Source organism: Ornithodoros turicata, chromosome 1, assembly GCF_037126465.1.
Source record: "Ornithodoros turicata isolate Travis chromosome 1, ASM3712646v1, whole genome shotgun sequence".
Taxonomy (NCBI): domain Eukaryota; kingdom Metazoa; phylum Arthropoda; class Arachnida; order Ixodida; family Argasidae; genus Ornithodoros; species Ornithodoros turicata.
This window is the reverse complement of record NC_088201.1, coordinates 48477494-48504976: the sequence shown is the minus strand read 5'-3', so window position 1 is coordinate 48504976 and position 27483 is coordinate 48477494. Positions and strand designations below refer to the sequence as shown.

The window sequence follows — 27483 nt, the reverse complement described above, 5'->3', positions numbered from 1 at the left end:
CCAAGATCAGATTGTGCCCTTGCTACGTGTTTTTCATGGATCGATGGGTCAGTGGTTTTCCAGAAGACACGAATCACTGTCACCACTTTCATTAAGGCTGCTTGGGTGAAGGCACCAGGAAGATCAATCTACTCGAATGTGGACGCTCCCCCGTGACGCACTGTTCGTGCATCAGCAGAGCAGTACTGCTCTGAGACACTGTTGGCCCTTTCATTAAAGCCGGCGTATGGGGGAAAATAACAGGAAAAAATAGTCGTCACATAAGCCGCACCGGTGGATAAGCCGCAGGGGGGGGGGGGGGGGGGTAGTATGCATCTTGGGCCGATTTCAGGGATAACTGTGCCGACATTAGTCTGGAAAGTCTTCGGGAAATGCAGGGAAAACCTCTTACAGCACAGGCGGTGGTAGGATTCAAACCCACCACCTCACAGTCTTCAGCATGACCTTGGCTACCACTAACGAGCGGGACACCTTAACCCGCTCGGCCATGCTGCTGGTGCTACATTAGGCGTGGATAGCTTGGTTTAAGACTATGAGACATACATGACAGCGGGGGCCCTATTCTCGTCGACCTTGATTACTTTGTGACTTGCATGTCACTGGTCGTTATGGGAAGAAGGCGTGTGGAACAGAGATGAATGTCAAGAGCCCTTAACCAGTAGTCCAGCTCTTGATCCTACAATCTTCGTGATAAAGTACGTAAAGCACGAAGAATGCAGGATCAAGTGCTTGACTATTGGTTGCGGGCGCGTGGCATTCACCTCTGTTCTTCATGTCTTCTTCACATAACAACCAATGACAGGAGAGACACAAAGTAATCGAGTTCGATTACTTTGACGAGAATAGGGTCCCAGGCACCTGCGTAAGATTTGCATGAGACTCACGCCCATGCATGGTATGGTACAATGCATGGCACAACAACTCAGATATTTAGTTAAAACATAATGAGCAGCATTTTCTACATCTACAGAATTTTACTACGACTACCTGCTTTTGGCTTAACTGTCAGTCCTTGAGTTCCAATCATGGGTATGCAAGTGTGCCAAAAGAGGCAGAAAGGACAAACTCAGTTGTGATGGTTTTATTTTGATAGTTTGATAGCGATATTCTGAAAGCCTAGAATATTCTCAGCAGTTGTGCTCAGAAAGCCATAAACACTGGGCATGAAACCACATGACTAGGCTGCACTGCTATGGCCAAGGCTACAGACAATAAAATCCTATGCTGTCTGATCCGATGTGTTGAAAGGGAAAGTTGTGTTTACCATAAAGCATGGTTTTGCAGAACTTGCATTCTGTAGACATGGAACAAGGACTGTCAAATGTCCACCGGATGAATGAAAGGTTGCATTTTGTGGCTCATGGAATATGACGTGCTCAATCTGACCAGTAACGAAAGTAGGTGTGTCGCTGTAATGAACTACAGACCCATGGTGACGTTTGGTGACGCACAGGCATTTACATCAAATATCCAAATCCTACCAATTACAGGCGTAAGGAAACAGACAGCTTTTCATTGCCACTCACTCTAGGAATGGCAGAGTGTATTATATCCAGCTTACTAGAACAGGAGATCAGGCTGGACCTGGCTATGGCTGGACGAACACCAATACTGGTTTGTGTTAATGGCCTCCACACCCATTCTACGATGATATCATCACAGGCAAGGCAACATAACAAACTCTACAAGTTTTGAATTGTCACATCTAGTTTTCCTAAAAAATAAGTCATGCCATACAGTACAGAGTGTGCATTTTTGATACAGTGTTGTATCATCTTCTGAAATATCACACTGGCTTCAAAGTTTTGGAGTACTGGCAGATATGCACTCGAATATCCCTAGCAGAAGACGGCGTGTCTAAGCAATTTATGCCTTCACACCAAGTTCACCTTGCATCATCAGTCAAGCACATCACTGGGATCAATTGGCAGACACAATTCAAATACAGCATAGCAATCTAAAATATATATTGCACTAAATGTTAGTTACTCAACGTACTTTGCAGGCTTTCCAAATTTTCCAGAGCTTTTTATAACCTCGGTGGGTTGCAAGGATAGTGGCGGAGAGGCAGATGGTACTACAGGCATCTGGTGTACTGACGATGAGTTGCATAATGGATTGTATTCATAGTTCTGGAAAAAACAGAATGTGTTCACTGTTGATAATACAACGGGTGAGGCAACTAAGTAGGTAGGTATTTGTAATGTAAAACACCCCCATTGACAGAGAAACTAACAAGGAATACACAATCCTTGAACACAACAGTGAACAGACTACCCCATGCCCAGGAAGCTCCCAAGCACTAAGCTGTAAAGCATTTCTTAAGTACCTGGGTACACAATTTAGACACCAGGATGCACAATGCCTCTCTGTGCTTACCTCCATTTCTTGAATCTTTCTTCTGTAGTAGTCATTAAGATTTTCATTGGTTTTCCAGCCCATGGAGCGAAGCTCAATAACTTCAAGAAGCCTGAGGCGTCCCTGAGGTGGTAAGCGCTCATCGCGACAGGCGTTGCGCAGGGTCACAAAGTAGCAATCTAGTTGGTCTGAAAATGCCAAAGGGTAACAGACCACTGACATGGCTGCTGCAATACGATGAGGTATACTCGGCATATGTCTTCAATAATACTACATAGTTCAGACCACGACAGCTCCCTCTTGTCTTACATAAATAAACCCTGTAATCACTCTCACAAGGTGCGGGATTACAACAAACGTAACTTAGAAAGCACGTAAAATCTGCCTAGTTCACAATTTGATTTGGGGGAGAAAAGGTGTTTGTACCGCGTCAGACCAATGCACAAAATTTCTCTTATGTCAAAGACACTATTCCAAAACTCAACGTGCACTGCTACTATTACTACCTTGTAATGCTAGGCAATACATCTATACATCACTCAAACAGAAATTACTCATGCAGGAAGGGCCGCCACAAAATACTCAAATTCCTACAACCCACGTAATCTGTCCAGCTGGCTCAAGTTAGTGCTCAACCACAACTTGGAGTTTGATGGCAAGACTTAAAAACCAGTCACGTAACTACAAACAGTAGATTAACAACCACCTCTGCAAATATTCTGATAAAAGATTGAGAAAAAAAAAAAAGAACAGTTGGACAACTTATGTTCCCCACCAATGGCATCCATCAATTATGTTGTAAGTAAAGCAGGTATATACAGGGTGTCCATCATAATTATAGATGTAATTTTTAAAAATAGAATCGCTATTTTCTAATTTTACCCAATGGCGATGTACTCTTCGCCTAAAGACCCACCTTAAGAGGGCACAGGCAAGCCTCTGTGTAGATTTATTAATTAACTTTTGTTAATTAACTTTTACATTATCAAAGATAGATGACTTATCTATGGAGAACATCGAATCCCTTGGGGTCACTGGTAACATTACCATTTTCAGGACCAAAATCAAGACAGTTATAGTGCAAGGAAATGGCCTGGAAATAAGGCGATCTGGTGATCATTTCTCGAAGCACAAGTAGAAACACTCCTATCACACTTTCCTTTCCTCTGTATGTGGGGGCAGGGGGCGCTGTCGCAGCAATCTGTCCCCATGCAATCTGCCCCCGCTGTGACGGCATTTTTCCTACCGCTTGTACAGAGGGGTAGGAAAAGGGAGCACTTCTACTTGATCGTAGAAAAATGACCACCAGATCGCCTTTTCTCACGCTATAACTGTTTCAATTTTTGCTTTAAAAATGGTAATGTTACCACTGACCCCAAGGGATTCGATGTTCTCATTGGGTCAGTCTCCTCTCTTTGATAATTAAAAAGTTATTTAACAAAAGTTAATTAAGTTAATTCGACACAGAAGTTTGCCTGTGCCCTCTTATAGTGGGCCTGTTGGCATAGAGTACATCACCATTGCTTAAAGCTCGGAAAAAGTGATTTCTCTCATTTTAAGAATTACTTCTATAGTTACGGTGGACACCCTGTACACAGGGTGTTTCACCTAAGGTGGTGAAACATTTTAACTGGCGACGTACTCACTGGAGGATTGTGGGACTTTCAGCAATTACCTTCTGAAAACTTTTGCCACCATTGAGGAAGGCTCTGGACAGTCTTCAATTATGGGAAATTAATTTTTTTCAACTGAACTTTAAAAATTGCCAAGCAAACCTCACTTTTTTTTTTTACAGAAATATGAAGTCCTCCACGAATAACCACAGACCCAACAAAAACTATGCACAGTATCGCAACAGAAATAGTCGGAAAAAAATTAGTGAAAATTACGCTTTAGCCCCGCCTACTTGATTGCCCTGCCGCTACCTCCTGCACTACAGCTGCCCGTCGACGTGGGATTTTATGGCGCTAGGACTTGTCGGACTGTCGCGGGAGACCTTGTGAATGAGTCACAGCTGACAGTGTGTCATGTTGTGGAAAAAATCCCACGCTTTCTAGCAAGCACACTTTACAGGACAAGGTGTAGTAAATTTTGCTGCTGTCATGGTGCTTAGCACAAATAAAGTATGTTTGAAGGATGTTTTCGTGCAAAAAGTGGTGCAAAAAAGAAGCTGTACATGTGTTGGACATGTAAAAAGAATAAACATCTGATCTGTCTGCTCAACGTTTCGGTTTCTCTGTAATCTTTATACTGTATCAAGCTGGACCCTGCTCTAGCTATAACCAAAACAGCTCAACAAATCTTTCATTCATGTTTTTTTCTTCTTTTTCCTTTTTTTGTAGTCTGACAAAACATGCACCTTTTGTCTCAAAACAGTTGTAAGAGTTCTGACTTCTGTCGCATCCCTCCCCCTTTTTTTTAGGGTTATTGGGAGATCCCTCAATAGTGCAGATTCCGTTTGTTGGAGGGGATAAAGGGCTCCGCTGTTTAGGCAGAGTGCGAATGAGGGCCATAAAAGTTCGTATGACATGCTCGCGGTGCCTCCCCGATTCTTTCGAGCGTCTGAAACTCTCAGGATGTTGCCGTAAAACTTTTTTGTTTGTTTATAGCTACCCTCGTGGCATTGGGTAAATGCAGCAACCCGCTAACAAACAGCAATCACGCTACATATTATAACATACAGTGACAAGCAGTGACACCTTCTGTCACATGAGATGAGGTTACCATGCTTGTACTGAACGAGCTGCTGCCGTTGTGGTTGTAGTTGCGGAAAACTAGAAAGCCTATCTGCCGGTTCGAAACACCTGCACCCTTCTTCAAACACTTGCAGTCCTTTCTGTTTGTATGTGTAATGCACGTTGGTCGAAATACAAATGGTGTTTCACAGGGTTAGCTAGAATAGCTGATCACATGAATGCAAACAGAAAATTACAAAAGTCATACACATGCACAAAGCACATTTCTTTTAGAAGTTTATAAAACCATTAAATATTAAAAATAAAAAAAATATATTAATTTTTCGCGTCATAAGTGTGCTTTAAGCACGAAAATCAAGGTTTCCAAGGGATCCCAAAAGACAGCTGGGGACGAGACTACAGCTTGATTCGAGGACAGTTTCACGAGGAGCGCCTTAGTGCAGGAAACCCAGAAATGGGTTCATGAAACCCATGGGCTCCTTGAGTAGAAGAGCGTCACTTTCCTCCATTCGTTGCAGTCAAGGCTTGCTCATGAATTTGGCTGTTAGTGTTTACTGGGTGCTCAAGAGGAAGAGAGAGTGTGTGTGTTTGTGTTTTTCCTGTAGTAGAGAGTAAGGTGGGCCCCCCTTTTGAACTGATGAAACCCCAGTCATCTCGGCCGAATGCATACAGAAACAAAACACTTATGTGAGCTTCAGAGATTATGCATTCGTAGAGCTTTGTGTGGCATGGTTAAATCTTGTAAAACCTGTTTTTACCTCCCGATTTGCATCATCGTCACCTGGATACAACCCGAAAATGAACTTGCCAAAATGCAAATTGAGCCACCAATATGGGCCCTGAGGAAAGCTAAGCAATGCACGTTCAGCACAGCAGCTTGACATCTCATGTTCATCTTAAATGTGAGAAGCTCTGTATATCTCCCACTCAAAATCTGGTTCGCCACTTGATATTGCCCAGTTTTACGCTATCTAACCGCACCTGAAATAAAACAATTTTTTTGCCCCTTATTTTAAAACAATGGCAGATACGAGCAAAAAATGTCAGATATGTATGCCAATGCAAAGTGCCCAGGCATTCAAAAGGTACGATGATTCCAACTGCACTGTTAAAAATCAATGCAGATGTTTACTGCAACTATTCGAATGCTACCTATGTCATCCACCATATTACCTCAAAATAATTAACACTACAGTAAACCCCAGTTAACTCGAACTCGCTTATCTCGAATATTTTTTGCGTCCCGATCCATGTCCCAATGCTTCCTATATATTTGGGCCCTTTTAAGTCGAAGCCTTTTTTTGCCCGAGTACGGATACCTCGAAATCCCATCACCAGTAGGTCAGCGTACCTACGGCCATAGGTCGGCATTTTGCTAAGAATTCATTCAACATCACATCATGGTCAGTTTTCCGCAAAGCCCATCACATCACATCACGGTCATAAACCATCACATCACGAGCCCGTAACTCAACTTCAACCTCAGAATTCATCACTTCATAACCCATCATTCAACTTCAACTTCAGAATTCATCACATCATAACCCATCATTCAACTTCAGAACCCATCACGTCACATCACATCATTCAACTTCAACTTCAGAATCCATCACATCATAACCCATCATTCAACTTCAGAACCCATCATCAGAATTCAACTTCAGATCCCATCGCGGTTTTGAAGTTGAATTCCTATGATGGGTTCTGAAGTCAGTGATGGATTTTGAAGTTGAAGTTTGTGATGGGGTTTTGAAGTTGAATTCCTATGATGGGTGCTGAAGTCGGTGATGGGGTTTTTGAAGTTGAACTCCAACAAAGGCCTACGTGGGGTGTGCCCGGCTGCAGGATTACGACGCTAGCGTCCTGCTCGCCTGTGTTTGCGTGGGTTTCCTGGTAGTGGCAGCAAAAGCGTAAACGAAGGAGGGGTATGCTGTTTGGAGGGCGCGGTCAGCCTGCACTCGGTTGGACTTGGAAGCAGGTTTTACCAATGAAGGAGGAAAGGGAGGGATGCCACGTCCTCCGCTGTCGCATGCGAACAGCGGAAGGTGTATTGCTTGCGTTGTTGACAAATAAGTTAGCGCATAGCACATTGCACGTTCATGTGGCTTAGGGTGACCGCTGATTGGGTTTTGAAGTTGAATACTAACGAAGGCCTACGTTGGTGTGCCCGGCTGCTCGCTGCTGGAGGATTACGACGTTGGCGTCCTCCTTGCCCCTGTTAGCGTGGATTTCCTGGTAGTGGGGGCGAAAGCGTAAGCGGAGGAGGGGTATGCTGTTTGGAGGGTGCGGTCGCCTTGCTTTGGGTTGGGCTTGGAAGCAGGGTGCACCAAGAAAGGAGGAAAGGGAGGGATGCAGCGTTTGACCTCCGCTGTCGCATGTGAACGGCGGCGGGAGGTATGTTGCTTATGCGGTAGGGTTGTTGCACAATGTTGCGCCCGTTGTTGACAGCTAAGTGAGCGCATAGCACATTGCAGGTTCATGTGGCTTCGTACGACATCCTTGCCTGCCGGAACATTGAACGTTCATAGGACTTTGTACGATCGCCGTGTCTGCCGGTACATTGCACGATCATGTGGCTTCATACGCCCGGCTTTTCCGCCGTGCCATTTTTCACTCGTGACGCGGGGGTATCTTCGGCTATTAGCTTCTGCATCGGAATACATCGTGGCCAGCCACTCAGTATTACATGAGTTCTTGTGACATGATGCTTACTGACACTGGAAATAGTCGTCATGAACGAATTCAGCGACCTGTAATCACCTTCGCTGGACATATGTTTTTACTTTCAGGCAATACACCACTGCAGTGGTTTATCCGGAATCCCAAGCAGGGGGCGTGGTCATTATTACAGCTACGTGATAACAGCTTTACACGTATAATTACCGACATGTCATTACAGCTGAAACGGCAAGCCCCCCTTTTTGCAGGGGGTGTCACAGGGATGTATCATGGTCTCGATAAATCACTGACACCAAAAACTGAGAATCTCTCCTCGGAGAAGTGTAACCCATTGTATTCTTCTTCCTCCGAGGAGGGTATATACGGACGAACACTAAGGGAATTCTTAACGACCGAGGCGTTTGGACACATGTAATACATACAGAATGTGAGGCGGAAATTGAAGTGAAGACTGCAAGGAGCTCGGAAGACCACCAACTTACTGTCCGTGAAACAGTTTCTTTTCCTTCCTCACAATCTCTAAATAAATATGTGTCGACACAGTTTACAACAATTCCCACTCTTACCTGTTTTTATTTGATATTTGAAACAACCTCTCACCATAATCACTTGAGTGTAGTGTTAGTCACTTTTTGAGGTAACTTCGCAAAAGTATCATGAGCAAAGTTAGAAATTTCTATTTCGCTTCTCGTCCAAGCAGGCAGAACGCACAACGCGGGCTCCTTTCTTTTTATTTTGCTGCTGAAAAATCCGACGACAGTGACCCCGCCTCTTGCACGTGCGCGGCGCCAGCAGCCTGTCTGCTCCGCCTTGTTGCAGCGCGATGTACTGGATGTACGCAAACGCTATTCCGACGTTCTTCAGAGTTAGGTCGCACCAGAGCGTTCGTTTGGAGTGCATTTTGTTACGGGGAAGGTGATAAGGCCACTGGCAAGGTTCTATGAAATGTGCGCGGAAAATGGGAACTCACAGAACTTGGAATTCCAATTCTCACTTTGTGCCCAATTGACAAGGTATATTCGGAACTCCGCTCCCAACTTAATTTCGGCATAGTAGCAAGAACTTTCATTTCTCAGTTAATTTCATTTTTATAACTTGAAGGTTGTAACTTCATTACGCATTTAGCTTAATGACGTAACTCGTAACTAGCAACTTTTGGGTGATAATTAACTTCCCGCCTCTGCTTAAATGTACTTTATTGGCGATGAATATCTAAGAAATATCAGCTGCGTGCTCTGATGGAACACTTGTGTCCGATGGATGGTACATGCATGCCGAACACATAATTCCCCAAAACATGACCTATGCACCTCAGATAAATAAGAGACCTATAGTGACCTCTGTGTATTACATTTAAAACAAAAGACGTCCACAAAAACAATGCCAGCCCGATCTTGTCCTATTTGGATCCCAATCACACAAAGGAATAATAAGCAATCTAAGAAGACACAAAATAAGCCTAATAAAACACACTTCATCAGCACGACAGCAATCGACTGTGGCCTAGTAAAACGCGCGTACGCGACCGAAGGCGGAGGCTCAAATCCAAACCCATCCAATATACATATATACGCACATTATAGCTGTAGGTGAGCAAAAGAGTCAAACAGAACAACCGCAACGTGCAGACCGCGCGACAGCAGAACGCCAAATCGCATCTCGATCTAATCTACCGCTCACATTCGCAACATACAATTGCCCTCCGCGCCCCACTACGCCAGAGAGTAACGCGTTCCAAACACTTTCCCTCCCTGCGACCGTACACAACAAGGGGAGGGGGGGAGGAAGTCTGCCAGGCATCTGCAGTGTCACGCCCATACGCCCACACCAGACACGAAACGCGAAGCGTTTATGTTCGCTCGGTGCACTCCAATACACATTTGCCATTCACTCCGCACGCGTTCGCACAAGTAACTGTCACGACACGTGAAGGTCAGACATCGACTAAACATTGTCGGCTTCAAAACCTATTATGAGGACTTCGAAACCTATCCGTCATCTTCAAAATCTATCGCGCAGACTTCAGCTTCAAAACCCATCCCGCTGACTTCCAAACCCACACACGCTGATTTCAACTTCAAAACCAATCCCGCTGACTTCAACTTCAAATCACACCACACTGTCTTCAACTTCAAAACCCATCACGCGGACTTCAACTTCAAAACCCATCACGCGGACTTCAACTTCAAAACCCATCACGCGGACTTCAACTTCAAAACCCATCACGCGGACTTCAACTTCAAATCCCATCACGCGGACTTCAACTTCAAAACCCATCACGCGGACTTCAACTTCAAAACCCATCACGCGGACTTCATTCAACTTCAACATCACATCACGTCATAGCCCTTCATTCAACTTCACTTCACATCATGCCGCTCATTCAACTTCAACTTCACATCACATCACATCATGCCCTTCATTCAACATCACATCATTCTCTATGAGGTGATGGTGAATGAAGTCGGCGAAGGCCATCATGAATGAATTCGCCGACCTATGCCTACGGCTGATAACGTGCATTCTTCGGTCCCCGAGGCTAGGTCAAGGTCAAAGCCTTTCAGTCCTAGTGACTCACTCCTCACGCGCCGCTAGCTGTGGCAGGCAGACAGCACTAGCACTACCCTTTCCACCCAACGTCACTCCTCCTCCTCCTCCTCTGCATTCGTCCGAGCTTCTCTTCGTTTTGTTCTTTGTTCTTCGCGCCGCCATGATGGCTGAACAACGCGCATGAAAGTCCCTGTCTTTGGAGCGGAAGGTGGCATTTATCAAAGGCCTGGTAGCAAGTTCATCAAGCCAATAGCATGAACTGTTTCATTCATGCGGGTTTCTGGTCTTCCATCGCCGTACCGGAGCCAGCAGACTAGTTCAGTGGCTGTGATGAATTGTGCAACGACGTGATGCGCCACGCATGTTTTGGGGAGAGAGAGGACTTGAGCATCGAGGACAATGCACTTTACGACGGCGATGTTCCAGTAGCGGTGAACTGAGTGATACAGAAATCGTCGAGAGCGCCCGCGGTAGTGACGTGCCGGGAGGAGCGTCTCATGCGTTGCATTGAAGTGCTTGAAGATGCTTTCTTGTTCACAGACGCAAATGCCAAGCAGATTGCTATTACGGAGTTATTCAGTGTCAGATGATGTTAAAAAATAAATGGCTTCGGAATTGTTTACGAGCCCTATTACTGTAGGAACACTTTTTTTTTTACGTTTCATAACGTAGCGCATTGTAGTAACATCGTGGCAACGTAATTTTCGCTGTTCGCTTAACTCGAAACCCCGCTTATCTCGAAATTTTTTCCGGTTTTTACGACTTCGAGTTATCGGGGGTTTACTGTATTTCAACAAATGCAGTTTCTTTCAGAGGTTGAAAGAGCACTAGAGGTCAGCTGAAAGTTTTCATGGAGGCTGTGCATATCCGAATGTGGGAGGAACACAGTATTAGCTTAAGAGTCAATAGCCTCAACAGAACAAGAATTTTGGAAGGTAAAAGAGAACAAGAGTTGGTACTATGAATGCTGGTGCTGTACATAACAAGTTGGAGTTTGTTGTGTTAGAACTGACTATGAAAGAAAAGTTTGGTGTAGACAAAAGAAAAAATGTGAAGGAAAAGACAAGCATTATGGACTATCCCCTAGAATGATAATTAGTAGGTGCATTTTTTTTACTTGCTCCCCCAGCCCCCGGCACAAACAGGCAGCACCTCTGCATTCTTTTCAGAAGTGCAAGCTGCTTCTTTGCACTTTCGCATTCTTTTCATGGTGCGAAGTGCACCACCTTTGTTCCAAACCCTTGCTCCGCCTTAAGAGGAAGAGCAATGGGGCGAGGCAAGAAGCAGACGACAAATTTAGGCAGACGATCAACGTTATGTCTTATGTCAGAAATTTTTCACACGTCTTCGTCCAGAACCTGGACAAGGACGGAAGGCCAATCGCGAACAATGGAGAACACGTATACGCCAATGGATGTATGTAGATATACATATTTTCGTAGTATAACAGGGTCCACATCCGGTCATATCGTGTGACAACGTTGGTCGCTGCTGCAACAATGAACAGTTCGCTATCATCAGAATCTGAGTGATACAACTCTATTACAATTGTGGAATAGCCAACCATATCTCATCGAAACAACAGTACAACATATTTCGCTGATTGCATCAACGCGATGGCGTGAAAAGAATGTGAGACAGCAGACACTGTCTGCTCTCTTGCATTCTTTTCATGCTACGGGGTGGCTGCACCGTTCAAGAACTTTTTCCTCATATCGGGGAAACAGAAAAAATGGGGTTGCCCTGTTCTTTTTGAAAAGAATGCACCTACTGAGTGGAGGGAAAGTAAAAGAGATTTTTGGCATATGAAGCCATCGACACTTGCACACTATCGGTGGACAAGTATCAGCATGGCGGTAAAGGAAACAATCCAGTGGAACCAAAATTAGTAGGGGTGTGCAAATTCGAATATCTGGAGTTGAATCGAATATGTAATCCAATTTTGGGGGGGGGGGGGGGGGGGGGGATGCCTAATAGCGAATCGAATATCTTATAGTCATGCAAAATTTACAATATCAATATGTGCCTCTGCACTAAAAGTTAGCAATTTCTAGTCAATGGCTTTAGTGTAATTTTTCTGGCATGAACTATCACACGAGACACATGGAATTCTTCTGCGGGAAGCCCCTATTCTTTAATATTACATGGTAGTGTTTCCTGTTCTTCAGCTGAGGCTACACTTACTGGGGTAATTATCCAGACTTCGAAAATCGGTGTCAGGCAGACGCATGTAACATAAATGAGGCTGTAACTGTTTCTGAACATCAACAGGTCACTTGTGAAACAAGCAAATCAGCGTGCAGCCTCAGCTTTGTCATTAATGTCCTTTAGCTTCTTTGCTGGAGTGTGTAGGTCTTGCCTGTGTAAGTTGTGTTGCTGAAATTGTGAACGTGAGAGCCATCTTTAAGATATCCTTTTTGTTCCTGGGCTGAAGGCAACATTTAAGAGTCTTAATTTTTTAAAGGTTGGCCTCCAAGATAAAAAATCAATCTCCACTGGCACCACTAAAGTGCAAGCGGGAGGGATGCTGCCCCTTCCTCAGGCGAATTATAAAAAATTTACAGTTGCCGTCCGATTTTACGGACTCGGCAGGAATCGCGTTAAAGTCTGAATAATCTAGCAGTCCGAAAAAACGAATTTTGCTTCAAAATAAACTTTACTAAGCACTAATAGGCTGGAAAAGTTTGTCGATGCTTTCCTAACGCGCTTCCAGCTCTGCCTGATAACATCAGCTTCTATTTCCCGAAGCGACATTTCGTCACTGCACACTGACAGAGGCACTGCCGTCATCAAGTCCGCACGATTCGCGGGCCAAAAACGAGGACGCAAAAGCGTTACAACGGACCTCTTCTACTCAGAGGAAAGAAAAATGAACAATAGTTGCCTATATTCTTTCTTCAATATTGTATTTTGTTGATTTCTTTTGATGCGAATTTTAGAACGATACCAATATTTTCCGTCACTCCTTTTGGCTGGAAAGCTAGATTCCTGTCTAATTTTAGTTTTTATACAGATTGCACATCTCAATGTATAATTCCCAAAAGACTGTCACTGTCTATCACGCTGTTTTTTTAAGTTCCATTCCCCCTTGAGCTCTACGAAATGGGCTACTGCTCTCAATAATGCGTCGCTCCAACTAATTTAAATTCTAAGACAAGAAAGTTCTTAAGTCACGAAAGATATTGATAACCAACTCAAACAGCTTGTGACCCAACTCTCTCATCACAAAGTGCTTAATCTTTCTGAATTCAACACCAATAAGCTGAAGAAAATACACCAAGTAAAAGCAAAAAAATCGAAACACGATAAGCTTATCTTATCTCCCATTTTAGTGCATGGCATTTGTGATGCGATAAATTCTGAACTCTCTTCCACGGAAGCTGACCATAACACTGTCTTTAATCTTTCTGATGTGACCCTCGAGCAGGCTGAACTTGGTGTTCTGTCGATCTGCACAACTTAGGTAGGAGATTGCGCCTGAAAACCTTCTTTCACAATAAACCTAGCTCAGATGTTGCGCCCTTCAGAAACCCTTCTAGCTGCACGCCGGACTCCTCCGGAACTTGCCCCCTCATTGATAATTACATCAAGGCCGTTCACAAGGTGAAAATCGTGAAAATGTAGCCCTACGAAATCATAAAGCCCGTAACGACATTATAATCAGGCCAGCGGACAAGTGTGGCGGTATAGTGGTTCTCAATACATCGGACTACATCGCAGAAGTTGACAGGCAGTTGAGTGACTGATGGCTATTGATGAAGGTCTCTCTGCTGTTGAATGCTTCCTTAAAACTCACCATTCCGATATTCTTCCCATGCCCACTGTCATTCCCCTTTTAGAGCTAGGTCTTTGCTGTAATAACTTCGTATTCAACGATCAACACTTTGTCCAAATTCATGGCGCTGCCATGGGCCTCTCGGGTCTCACCTAATTATGCCAATTTATTCGTGGGTCACTTTGAAACCTCAGCCCTTAATTCTTTCCCCCTTAAGCCACTTATGTATCTCAGGTTCATCGACAACATTTTTGTCCTCTGGTCTGGTGATGAGGCATCTCTGCAGTCATTTTTTGATTACTTCAATTCTCTGCACAGCAAAATTTAATTTACCTGTAACTATTCAAGGTCATCCATCAACTTCCTTGATGTGACAGCGTCATGTAAATCCGGTAGGCTGACCACTGAACTGTACAAGAAACCACCGGACAAGCGCCAATACCTCCACTATGAAAGCGACCATACTAATCACCAGAAAAGGAGTATACCATATGGTCAGTTCTTGCGCCCGAAATGAATCTGCTCAGATCAGGCTGATTTCGTGAAACAGGAAATTACCCATCCCTTCCTTATCCAGTCCTTATTCACCCCGAAACGCAAAGAAGACTTAAGCACTGAAGTACCGTAATTTTATCCACCACATATCATAAATCATTTTTTAGTACCAATTCCGTTCTTAGACGCCATCTCAATATCCTACATGCTGATGAGCAATTAAAAAAAATTTTCCGACTCTCCCAATAGTAGCTTTCCATAGATCTAAAAACTTGCGTGACGTCCTCACGTCATCATGCATGATAAAGCGCTCGCCGAGTTGCTATCCCTGTGGTGGTACACGGTGCCAGATCTGTAAATTTATAACGCTGTCCATCATTGCCCGTACCACATCGGGTGACTTCGATTTGAAAATTCGGCATTCGCTTCATTGTAATCCACCCAATATTTGTTACCTGATATTCTGCTGCAAGTGCAATTCACAAAACATGGGTGAAACTTCTAACGCAATGAGCAAAAGATTTGACGGCCATAAATTTGATATCCTAAATGCCCGCCAAACTCCCGTCGGAATTCATTTCAATCAACCTAATCACAATTTTGAAACTGGTCTGAAATTTATATTGCTAGAATCGGGGTTCCGCACCGACATCAAACGTAAGCATAGAGAGTCCTACTTAATTTCCCAATTCAAGTGCCTAACACCAAATGGTCTGAATCTTAGTCCTGGCTCGTTATACCAACTTATGTAAATTTAAGAGTTCTATATCTATATTTATTTGTGTACCATTCTTGAATCTTCGCTTTAGTCTGGCCCTCAGTTACGTAGTCCGTAACCTTCCCTTTTGTCTATTCTTGGCCACTCGTTTCCCACACTCCTGGACCCCTCTTTCTGCGAAACCAGGTTGGCACGCTTTCATACTTCGTTCACCAATAATATCCTTTACTCTTCTTCAACTGTTTGAGGTCAGCACTTAGTATCCACGTGCCCAGCAATTCATAGTACACAGACATGTGGCACCATATCTCCTCTCCCCTCTTTGTACAACGTTGTGTTTAGTCGTGTGTATGCGTTTATAGTATATATACTTACGCGTGTCACCACATTACTTTGTATCTGAGGAAGCGTGGTCCTCCACGCGAAAGCTCGTATAAATTGAAGTTAAGCAAAAATCTTCAGTGTCTGTTTCAGCATTTTTGTTTACGTCATGTAGCGAGATCTGTTGCTGCATTTAACGTGACCATTATGGTGTCGATGCCAATGGGATAGGAACAAATATGCTTTAGAAAAACGTTTCCTTAGAAAAATACGAGGAGGATAAAAGAAGCACTGCCGTGAAAGGCCGCCCGGTAACATGAGCCCTGTGTTCCTTTCAGTAACCTCTCGCTTCTCCGAGATGGCATGCCCACTTCGTAATAAATTCATCGAAATAATATCTGCACAGTTGTGGAGGAAGATACTTCACACACACGTTCCTAACAGCTGAAAGATTATAGATATATCCCAACCTTTGTTACGATTTTGTGTCCATTTTAAGCCCTATTTTAAGCGGAAGGTGATCACACAAATGTGAAATATCTGCTGTTTCATAGATTGGTCCTATATATATGCATGTACTTAGGCAACGTTTTAAAGTAGCGCAGAAATCATTTTTAACACCCTGTTTTCTTCCTATAAAGCTGTTAACTAGGTCAGTAAGAAGCACCATGGGAAGTCATTCACACCACAGCGTCGTAATTATCGCAAAAACTGAACTTAAAGTATGCCGCAAAAAGCGACCATGCGTAACGGCAGTGGGGAGCAGTACCAGCCTGCTATCTAACCGGGACCTCGTGCCGACACTATAGGGGCTACGCTCGCTGATTGGTGCAGAGGAATGTTGCCTGCTACTTGGCTGTTAGGGGTTCTGAAAAAGCACTGCTCCTGGCTTGGTCACGATTCAGCCGCTCCTTCTATCCCCAATTCTCCGGAAGAACTGGTAAAACTGGTTTATGTCAGGAAAGGGACAGGACACTGACCCCCACTGGCCAGTGAACCGGAACGATTTGCCCCTGAAACGTCATCGGTGACGTGGCATCATGCCTTCTCCTCCTTGTTACACCCGGAGTGGCGAGTTAAAGGTGAACGCGCGGAGCAATGTTTATGTGACATTTTTTCTGTGAAACAAATTGCACACATCAAAATCTTTTGCGCGATTCGGTAAAATGACACACACTTTCATCAGAAGTCTTAATCTGAAAATTTTTTTTTGATGGCCCCCTGTACTCCTTTAACGTTGCAAGTATTAGCAAGTTAGTGAAGTGACAGTCACGGATAGGGCCACCCAGTCGTCAACCACACTATCAAAGCCAACGAGAAAGCCACGCAGCAACAAGGTAGAGCGCTGCAGAGCATCAAGCAGGAGGAGTTTGTACATTTCTGCGTGTTGGCAGTTTTTACACGTTCACAAACCTTTACGAGGATAGATGCGTACAGAAACCATGCACAAAACATGTATCTCCAATTAACGGTTTAGCTAGGTTTACAGAAGAAACAAGTACCTGGAAAGCTGTTCTCAATTCCAGAACCTTTGGCCTTCAGTAAATTGCACACCAGCGCAATTTGTGACAGCAGTGCACTGTTGTAGTTTCCATTATTTACAGATACGTGCAAGTTTTCCAGCTCGCCTAGAACCTGCTCATCTGAAAAATAAATAAATAAGGGTTGTGGAACCCATTTTCGTAAAAGCAATATGACATCAGCAAGACCATTGAGAACAAAAAACATGCAACAAAACTAACACATTCCTCAATTGCTGTAATAACATTTTATAAGGCCAGTCCTTTAAGAAGCTTTCCTCAAGTACCTACCTACAGGGTGTCTCACGAAAAATAAGCCATAGTCATTTTAAAATGGTTCATCGCACACCAAAAAGACTGACTGCAAAGTGTTACCAGTGGTGTGAGGATACTCGAACTATTTTAGTTTTGTAATTGATTGATTAAGTAAAATTAATTAGTCAGTTTTTAACTATAAGGATTAGAGCCAAAATCTCAATATGTTCATCATCAAAGCTATAGCGGTGATACAATGACACGAAACCCGTCGATTGCTATTTTGTACCTCTGACGGACCCTTTTTTGGCATCAAAGAGTAACTTTCGAGGTAATGAAAAAAAAAGAAAAGGTTGGGAGGGGGGGGGGGGGTCATTCCACACCAAACATCCCAGGGGCGTCTGGGACCCCCAGGGACCTCATTAAACCACACGCACAGCTGGCGCTGAACTTCGTGTTACAAGAGTTGTAACCGTCCCATATTTTTTTCCTTCTCCTGCAGCATAGTACACGTGTGCTATGTGTTCGCCCTGTTCGAATACACCTTCTGGAGTATTTTCGTTCACCCTATTCGTCGTGGTCTTCGACCATGCTCACGTGCCAGCTTTTGCCGGTGCCTAACGTGTGTGGAGCACACAGGCACGTTGCTTACCAGCATATATATTTTTCCAGGTTTTGGAAAAGCCGGATGCTGTACAAGGTTTTGGATAGGCTGTCCTACACATATGAAAAGGCCATAACCATCCCCGGTGCAAGGTAGATCGACAACTTTGTCAAACTCAAGCGTCCGCATCAGACATATGGGCTTTTCCGAAGACAAGCTTGTATATACTGTGTTACAGCATGTCTAGCAGGTTTGTGGTAATGTTGTAAAGCTGTGATTGATCACCATTTTCAACTCTTAAGTGCAATATAAATAGAAGAAAATGCAGTGTGACTGTATTCCTTCACTTGAGCAAACGCAAGGGTCACAGCACGGGCGCCGTGAGCATGCGCACTGTGAGCAATGTAACAATTAATTTCTCGCGTTTAAAAAATATAATCCACGAGATTTTTCCATATGTTTGAGCAGAAGTGTTGTACTAACCATCTGCACTGTCAGGAATTTTCCACACTCGGCCTCCACAGTGCGATTTTTTGGCACGAATTTAGGCATTTTTGGCAAAATTTACTTTCTTCATTTTTTCACTCTAAACTGTTACAGCTGAGACGTCATTTTTTTGCACGCAGCTTGGTACATGCATTGGCTACCACGTGAACTTAACCATAGTCACATCTCAGAAAAACTATTGTAATGATAAGCAATGTGAATTTGCATGTCTAGGTTGCACGAACTTGTTCTTTGAACAGAGCTCACAGTTTACAGAAAGCTTCAGAGTTTCGTGGAAGCTCCAGAAAAAAATCGCACGTAAAATAGGGTTTGCAGCATTTAGTGGAAATTGAGAGGGCTGTAAACTTGAGACGGTTAATAATTGTCTTCATAATTTCTGAACGATGTTATATACATAATAAAGGGTCCGCACAATTTTTTTCATGAAGATCTGGAGGGGTCGAGCGATGCCCCCGGACGTTTGGTGTGAAACGACCCTGACGCAAGACCTGTCGCAGACTCACGAGGAGCGGCAGATCACAGCACTCTCGAGCGTTGTGTTATCGAACAAGGACTAGTCACAGTTCTCATTGACATTTTGGCTCTAATTCTTATAATTAAAAAACTGACTAATCAATTTCACTTAATTAATTAATTACAAAAACAAAACAAAAACAAAACAAAACAAAACAAAAAATTGTTCCAGTATCCTCACACCACTGGTAACACTATGCAGTTTGCTTTATTGGTGAGCGATTAACCTTTTTTTAAAACTTTGGTTCATTTTTTGTGAAACACCTATATACTGACTCAGATATCTTCCTAAGATAATGTTCATAAATAAAAGTTGCGCAGAATTGGCTCGCTTCACATCAGGTCGCTCAACAAGTCCCGGTCCCTTGACCTGAACCCAATCTAAATTTGCAGTGGAAGGTTATGTAAAAGGTCTCAAAAAAGAAGCCCATGTACAACAAACAGGGAGCTAGGGCTCATAGAGTGTCCTGGAATTGAATAATCGTAGCAGATTGCTAGAGGAGGATGTTGCGTCAGTGCCTAAGGAATGTTCAGCTGTGATCAACTGAAGGGTGAGAGACATTGAAAAAGCAGGCAACAGCTGTGTTGTGTCTATGTTCCAGCCTCAGAACAATTACTGTCCAGCGGCGACCCCAACTGGGCATTTACATGTTAATCGCTTTGTAGGTACTGCAGCACCCTTGCATTATGTATGGTGTAGAATCTGATTCTCAAAATAAGCATGCACTCTGTTAGGAACCAATCCACAAATTTTTGCGCGATTCCTACTTTCAAGCAACAATAACAATGACCATAAACCACTTCAAACTAAGAAAGTCGCACAAGCATGTCTCTGCATGTTAGTATAAAAGGTGGAGGAAACTTCAGTCATGCAGAATGACATCATGTGCTCTAAAGCTGATCAGTTACTCTCTAAGCTACAATCTATAATTCAGCTGACAGACAAATTTTAAAAGAGGAGATAACAAATTACGTTCAGATTTGTACAATCCACACATACAAAGCTGAGGTACAAAATCCTGACTCTACCATTACTTTTAACGTAATATATCACATTTTTTTAGCCATGGAGCAGAGTACCACCCATTGCGACAAAATACCCCAATCATCATCATCATCATCATCAACTGTTGCTATCCATGCACAAACTTTTTGCCCTAATGTTCCCACACCCCATTCACCTCAAAAGAGCTCACAGGTTTCAGTCCTCCACCTGCTGCTCCCCACTTAAAATTTTAGAGGTAGTAAAGTTTACGCTCCTGCTGCACAACACAGTTGCAGTGATGTGATTGGCCCAAGCCATTTTGGAGCACCTTCTGGAGCACGAAAAAATGAGTTTTGGAGCAGATATGCAGCATCATCATGTACAGTCATATACACTATTTTTTTATATAATTTCAAAAGAGTGAGGTCACCAAAGCCGAAGGCCAACTCCTTGTAACGATTGTCATGTGCTGCAATCAGCTGAAGTACTTCTAAATTTCTTTTCTTTCTTTTTCGCGCAAAATGATTTTTCACGCTTTCATGAGCGCCAAAAATTTGCGAATTTAAGTACCCACAAAGTAGATCTACGGACGTCATCGAGAAACATGAGCTTGCATTTTTTTGTGAATCTAAGTTCGAGAATAGTCTCCACCAAAACACGAAAATACGTTCCCCGCGAAATCAACGACTCTTACAGTAGCTTACGTGTAGCGACCAAATCTAGACCAGGATTTTCAACAATTCGCAAACTGCGACAGAGCGGTGCGAAAATTCCAACATTTCGAGTGGAGTATAATACATAATTGAATATAGATTACTGCGAGGAGTTCCTCATTAGTCTGGTATTCCTAATACTACTCTAGTTACAGAGCAAAGTATAAATGAAACAGTTAAAGAAAATGGCAAAGCTAGCTTACTGGTTGGAAAGTATTTCATGCTCTTTACACAATCGCATCTTTTTAGTTATTTCTGCGCTCAATTTGTCCACTGTGCTTCCACATAGTGCTACAATCACATAGGCTGAACGTGTGCAATGTTTGTTTCAGGTTTCTCATCCGCAACATGAACCATAATTTACGAGCGTTCCCACAATATTTCGCGTTGTTGACGTCATATGACACCTGTGAGAACTTACGGCAATACAACGCGGAAACACGACAACTGTTTAAAAAATGAAAGAAAGACAACAGTGATCAGACCCGCATCTTCCATCCTGTCTAATCCTTCCGGTGGGGGGAGATCTTACCTCTATCGCTTTACTACTGCTGGGCCGCAACAGGCAGGCGGCAAACTCATAAGCAGTTTCGTCCTTCAAACAACACATTCAGGAAAGGGTTTCCTAACAGCAGAATACCGGCTTAGCGCATGCAAAACAGAAGCGAAACTGTTCAAATAAGATGTCTGGCACAGGCTTGGCACAGATCCCTCATATTTTGCGAAAATGTAGCAGGATGTAGCAGAATTGGCCCCATGGTGCGGTTTGGCGCAGCAACCACATCACTGCTCAAACATGGCAAACTGCATTTCAAACATCAACCAAAATATGCACTATTCATGCAATGTTTCATCCACTCTTTATGGACATTATAATCGTGTGAAACGAACCTGCCCAATTTTATAGCTTCTAGAACAAAGATGCACTTGCATGAGGTGTCCCAACCATTCATATAACTAATGAACTTCACAGTTTCCAATTATGCATACCTGACGAGTCATTCAGGTGTAGCACACCATCTGCGGGACTCAACAGTGCGATAGGAGCTTTGTCTTGCTCTGACCCAAGCCGTAACGGTCGAGGTCGTTCGAGCTTCCGGACAGCCTTTACAGACTTCGACGACATGATTGTGACCTTGAGAATAAAAGAATCATTTCTTTATGTACATCGCAACGTTATAAGCAATTGTGATGAAATGAACACTCTGTACAATGAATTTAACGAATATGGTTAAACCAGAAGACACAACTGATTGAAAAATCTACAGAAAATAATGATGAAATTGACAGTATTAAAGAAAAAAGTGTCTAGTACCCTGAAGAAATTCTAAAAATTACTGATTATACACTTAAGAACTTTCCCTTAAAAAACCCTTAAAATATTCCCTCCTCGTTATACATATAATCCCTCCACGGCATAAAGTAATCTGTGTACTCTAATTATCGTATTTCACTGTGCCTGTGTTTTGCTCTTTTGGATACCCATGTCCAAATGTCCACTGCTGTTTTGTACTGTTTTTTTGTCCTGACATGGTCTACAAGTTCCTCTCTTCTTTAATTTTGTATTTTCCTGTGCCTCGAATTTTATTGGCTGTCGTTTAGATTACCTTTTTGTTCTGTTGCTCTATTGTCTCGCATCGTACCTAATTTTATACTGAGTATTGTATACGATTTCTCTGTATATACACCTCAGATAGTGCGCCAACACAACAAAGACCACGGGCTGTCCTTGGGAACTAAATAAAACCATTACTATTATAACACACCATTTAGAACTGCACTGACTAGCCACTGACAGCAGTGAGAAACGGTCCCTAATTCACACAAACATGTACAGTGCTGAACAAAAGCTTACGGAACACGCTCCAGCGCATTCCTTCCTCAGAGTGACACCTAAGCACTGAATGGGACCGTACTGGCTTAAAAACATGCCTAGGTAACCCAGTCACGTGTTTGCAAATCCATATGGTGCCATTCGCTGCTAGTGTATCACTCACAGGAAGGAATGCGATGCAGCGTGTTCTGTGAACATTTGATCAGCACTGTACAAATGTGCAGGGAAAGAATTAGAGATTCAGGGTTGCACATCCTGTTGAACACGGTGGAGATCACACTGACTGCATAATACCTCATTATAACTCGAGCGAATATATCCATAGGCTTCATTAGGTGCAACCTGCACCTCCCTTCCTTAGAAATCGAGTCTCTCGCCTACACAACATTAATCGGATCGCAACAGGGACACGGGAACATGCGTCCGTAATCTGGAATGCTTCTGAAACTCATCCAACTGATAAGTTCGACACGGTGCCCGGCAGAGACGCGTGGTTTATTTCTCGAGATTTGAGCACTTTTCCCAGCATCTCTGCCATCAAAGTGCAGCTCTCCCTTACTCCACTGCATATTAGACTTGCCTTCTTTCATAAACCTTATTATAACAAGTACTTGCTCCTGCTGTACACCCTGTTGTTCTCTTTCACAAATTTTATTATATTAGTACTCGCTCCTGTTGTCTCAGAACAAATTTATATCTATACCCATTTACAGTTACATCCACATGCATTTATATCCCAGTGCAACGGTCTATTTCATGGTAATTAAATTGGGTCTTGCATTGGGTAATTGTCTCGCATTTCTTCCGCCTCCACCTGCAATTGTTGCGTGCATGCTATCTTTAGTCCCATGTAACCTATGTGTATCTTTGCGTTGCAACTCTCCACCTTTATGCAAAACCCTCCTCGAGGATCTTTGAAGTAAATAAATGAAATAACTACACGGTGAATGTAGCAGCAATTACACATTGCCTCACGCTGAAAGAATACAAGACAGGTCCCAGCTGACTTCCCATTTTGTAGTTTGATTGTCAATTGTCTCAGGTTTTATTGCAATTTCTTGCAGATGCTACCGTGTTGTAGAAGCGAAATAGAAAATTATCAAAAAATGTTATCCCGTGTGTTTGATTGGCTTATCAGCGCTTGCACATCTATGGTTTTGATTTGATTTGATTTGAGATTTTCTGGCGCAAAGATATCTGGGATCATGCTGCGCCGTACTAATTACGCTGGTTTATTGAAGGCTAGCTGGTTTGATTCATTGCCCATAACGTTGTATCACTGGGTGTGCGTTCACCTCACGTAATTATGTAGTGAGCAACGTACGGTCAATTTTCAAGCCATTGTCTGGGTTATTTTGTCATAGGTAATGATACCACTTTTACTGAGGTGCGGAACTTTGGGTACCTCCAGGCGAGGGAGTCACCAAATATTCCTCTGTTTCACATTGTGAAACTTCGGAGGTACACCAGGCGAGGGGATCACTGGGTCCTCTACCCGAAGGGGGATTCCAGATGCACCCCCGGCAAGGGAGTCGCCAATCCTCCTCTGTCCTAAGGACTTCGGGGTGCACCTGGGCGAGGGCCTACCAGCCTGTTCCTACGACCTCAAAGCGTGTCAGCGCAGAGTTAAACAGCGTAGAGAAATTTTGCATCTCGGAGAAAGCCTATTATATTTTCAACAGGTAGGAGTGGTTCATCACCAACCTTGCACATCTATGGCGCAACATACGTATTATGACTCGACCAGGTCATACAGTTGCAAAAAGGTACAAACAAGGATTAACCCACAAAATGAAGAAGTACAACTATTATCAATTATAAACAGATACTTAAAGGTATTGACAAACCGCCTCTAACCACATGTGTTTAATGCGCTGTTTGTAGTATTGCTGTTGAAATATTTAATATGTAAAGCATTACTCCAGCGCACGCTGTTCTTGTGATAATATTTTTAAAAGCTGATTTCACAAAGCTCTATAGACAGGGCGCGACAAGCAGGAGCAGACTGTTCCAATCACGAAAGGCACACCTCGCACCATTCCACAGAGGCACATATAGTGTTTTACAAAATGTACAAGGAGCGTAAATATGTGAGAAGGAAGGCGAGCCAGTTTGATGGGACCAAAACCAGGGCTCATAATGCAAGCTCATAATGCAAACTCACAGCAGCAGGCAAAGAAGCTTGTAGAAAACAATGAATTTAGAGCAGAAAAGAATACGAGCAGAGACGATTGGAGATCTGAGCAATACTTTAATACCAGGGGGATGACAGTGACACCCGTAGCTGCTCGGTTTTCAGATTTTCGCAGCGGTGCATTGCTAGCAGTTTTGGGGGATCAAACCGTGTACCTAGACACTATTTTGCTAGGGTTCCCAAACATATGTCTGTAACGTGTCTCTTGATAATGTTAGCCTCCCTATTTTGAGAGTGACGTCGCCGTGTGTGTGGTATATAGAATAAACACAACCAAATAGCAGTTCTCAAGCGTATACCTACATTAAAATTCGGCACTTATTGAAAACTCTGTCTGAATTCCAGAAAGCCTGCTTCAATTGTGCTAAAGCTGGCCTTCGTCCTTTGCTCACTCCTTCCTAGTTGACGCTGGCAAACGTGCGTTTCAATAAATAAAATGAAATGGTGTCACGTCAAAATGGACTGAAACTAATGATTCACGAAGAGGTTGATGGACGGCGTTGGAGGAAGTGAAAACTGGGCCATACTTTAGCTGACAACCGTGAACTCCAATTTCATGGTTGTTTCCGAACCGCAAAATTAAATCGCAGCGTTCTAAGAAGGCATGGGGGATTTGTTTGTGTCCATCGACTAAACACAACACCGCTTAATACATCTGCAAGTTTCACATGTGCACTGGAGGAAAAAACACGAATACAATAGTAAAGCGTTCTTGACAAAAATTGCCACCCGGAATTACCAAGCTACCAACATATCTGCTGAATATTCTGCCCAAAAACATGAAGGTTTATCATGTGCATGAGAAAGCGCAAGCACCCCCAGAGATTTATCATCCAACGTAGGAGGGAGCTCTGCTACCTGCGCTAGAGCACACGTTGCTTAGACGTATATCACGTCGTGTGATAAGAAATGACAGCATGATAACATTACGAGTTACACAATACCGTCTGTACGTACCTAGGCTTCTGTACTCCTGCTAGTGCTGGATGGTGCTGGATGTGCAAGGCTACGAACGACTAAAACGAAAGCGAAGAAAATGCTGCACAGGGTTGCTGAGTGGTAGACGAAAGCTGACCGAGAGACAGGAGACAGGCCACATGGCATATATTAATTCTATGGCCATTTCGGTGATATGCTCGCTTCTTGAAATAGAAAATGTTGCGCAGATACCACAATTGTACCACAACAATGCGTCGGTAATTTATTTATGTCAGTCATTATTTATTCATTATTTATGAAGGCTTTTGTGTGTGTATGTGTGCGTGTGGGGTAGGGGATGGGGGCGGAGTGCGTAGCGTGGCAAACAGTGGCGAAAGAGGGGAGAGAGGAAAGTAATAGAAGTTTTGAGAAACCCAACGTTTTTGCTTTCTTCTTCTTGGGTGGGGGGAGGAACACCCTGGACGCTGTCATTGGTTGGTAGAGGAACAACAAAAAACAGACTTTAAGTGCACACCCTTGTACATCGCAAAACATCGCAAAGTGATCCCTTTATTACTCTCGATTTGTAGAAAGCACCATACGTGTGCCTTTTTTTGTGACAATCAACAAAACTCCATAAGTGTCACCGAAAAGATGTCTGCCTCCTGTCTTCAACAAATCATGTCAGAAAACCATGCCATTGGGACGATGGTTGGCTAGCTGCGTGCTGTGAAGTTGTGTTTTTTCTATATCCTGTGTCAGCGCCGCGAAGCAACTGCTCAGAGCTGTGTACAGACAGACAGATGGAGTGAGGGTAGTAGGAAGCAGTGGGGGACAGGGGGGTTAGTATGCGGACTTGGTCGACATCAAGGGGAACTGTGTTGATATTCGTTTGGAAGTCTGCTGGAAAACCCAGGGCAAACCTTAGACAGCACAGACGGTGCCAGGATTCGAACCTACGTCACCTTCTTGTCACGGCATTCCTAACCGCTACACCGTGAGAGCTGTTAAGAAAACTCCCTTGTACTTGTATTGGCTGCTCATGATCATAGTTAGGGAGTGACGTTTTCGGGTTTAACCCGAATTGGCCGGAGGTCAGTTCAGGAGGGGGAAATAACAGGGCAGAATCGGGTTTAACCCGAAAAAAAACAGATTCCTCTCCGAATTCCAGTGACTATGAAATCCTCAAGTGACGTTTCCACTGAAGATAAACAAAGGTCGCCACGTGTGTCAGCAATACACCCATGTGTGTCAACACTGTCTATGCCTTCGGGGGATTACCGCTGGAAGGTCACGATCTCGCAAAAAACAACAACGAAAGAACAAAAAAAGTGAGATTAGGAAAGGACTTCATAGACAAGAGGAGAAACAAAAACACCCGAAGGCACAATTATCGCCCGATTTCTCCCCGAATTACAGATTTAAAAATAGCGCCCGATTTTTACCCCTCGAATCTGAGAATGGCATTTAACCCGAAAAAGTCACTCCCTAATCGTAGTTGTCTTGTGACATATGAAGCCACAAATTATTACAAAACTGCACCGCATAACATGCTCTTTGCCAACCATCATCCTGAATGACACAGTTCTCTCTTTCAATTTGTTGAAAATAGGAGGCATGCACCTTTTCGTGACAGTTATGCAACTGCATTAATTGTCACGAAAAAGATCCTGGCCTCGGGAAAGTGGCGTCGTCCGTCAAGCCGTGCTTCATGCAGAAGCCAGTCTCCCATCAGGTGACGTAGCCCCCCCACGCGAGCTGTGAGTGGCTGACCCGTGTCTGTGGGAGCAGGGACGTTGGTGGTTGAGTCGACCTGAAGGTTTGTGGTTGGACTCTATGGGCCCCTTC

The 27483-nt window shown here is 43.6% G+C and overlaps 1 protein-coding gene across 5 annotated transcripts in view; it reads right to left on the bottom strand.

Moving 5' to 3' along the window:
- The window catches only part of LOC135378196 (eukaryotic translation initiation factor 4E-binding protein Mextli-like), a 55459-nt gene extending 29649 nt beyond the window's left edge, over window positions 1-25810 (bottom strand). The window contains exons 1-5 of one of the 5 annotated variants that reach the window (XM_064611136.1): window positions 25675-25810; window positions 21680-21824; window positions 17095-17235; window positions 2380-2546; window positions 1999-2132 (exon numbers count right to left, since the gene is read on the bottom strand). In XM_064611136.1, the coding sequence (XP_064467206.1) occupies window positions 1999-2132; window positions 2380-2546; window positions 17095-17235; window positions 21680-21815 (578 nt within the window). In that variant the 5' untranslated portion in view covers window positions 21816-21824; window positions 25675-25810. Of the gene's footprint in view, window positions 1-1998; window positions 2133-2379; window positions 2547-17094; window positions 17236-21679; window positions 21825-22817; window positions 22958-25020; window positions 25498-25674 lie in introns of those variants that run through there. The other 4 variants (XM_064611140.1, XM_064611139.1, XM_064611137.1 and 1 more) reach the window with 4 other exon arrangements.
- Between the last annotated feature and the right edge of the window lie 1673 nt (window positions 25811-27483).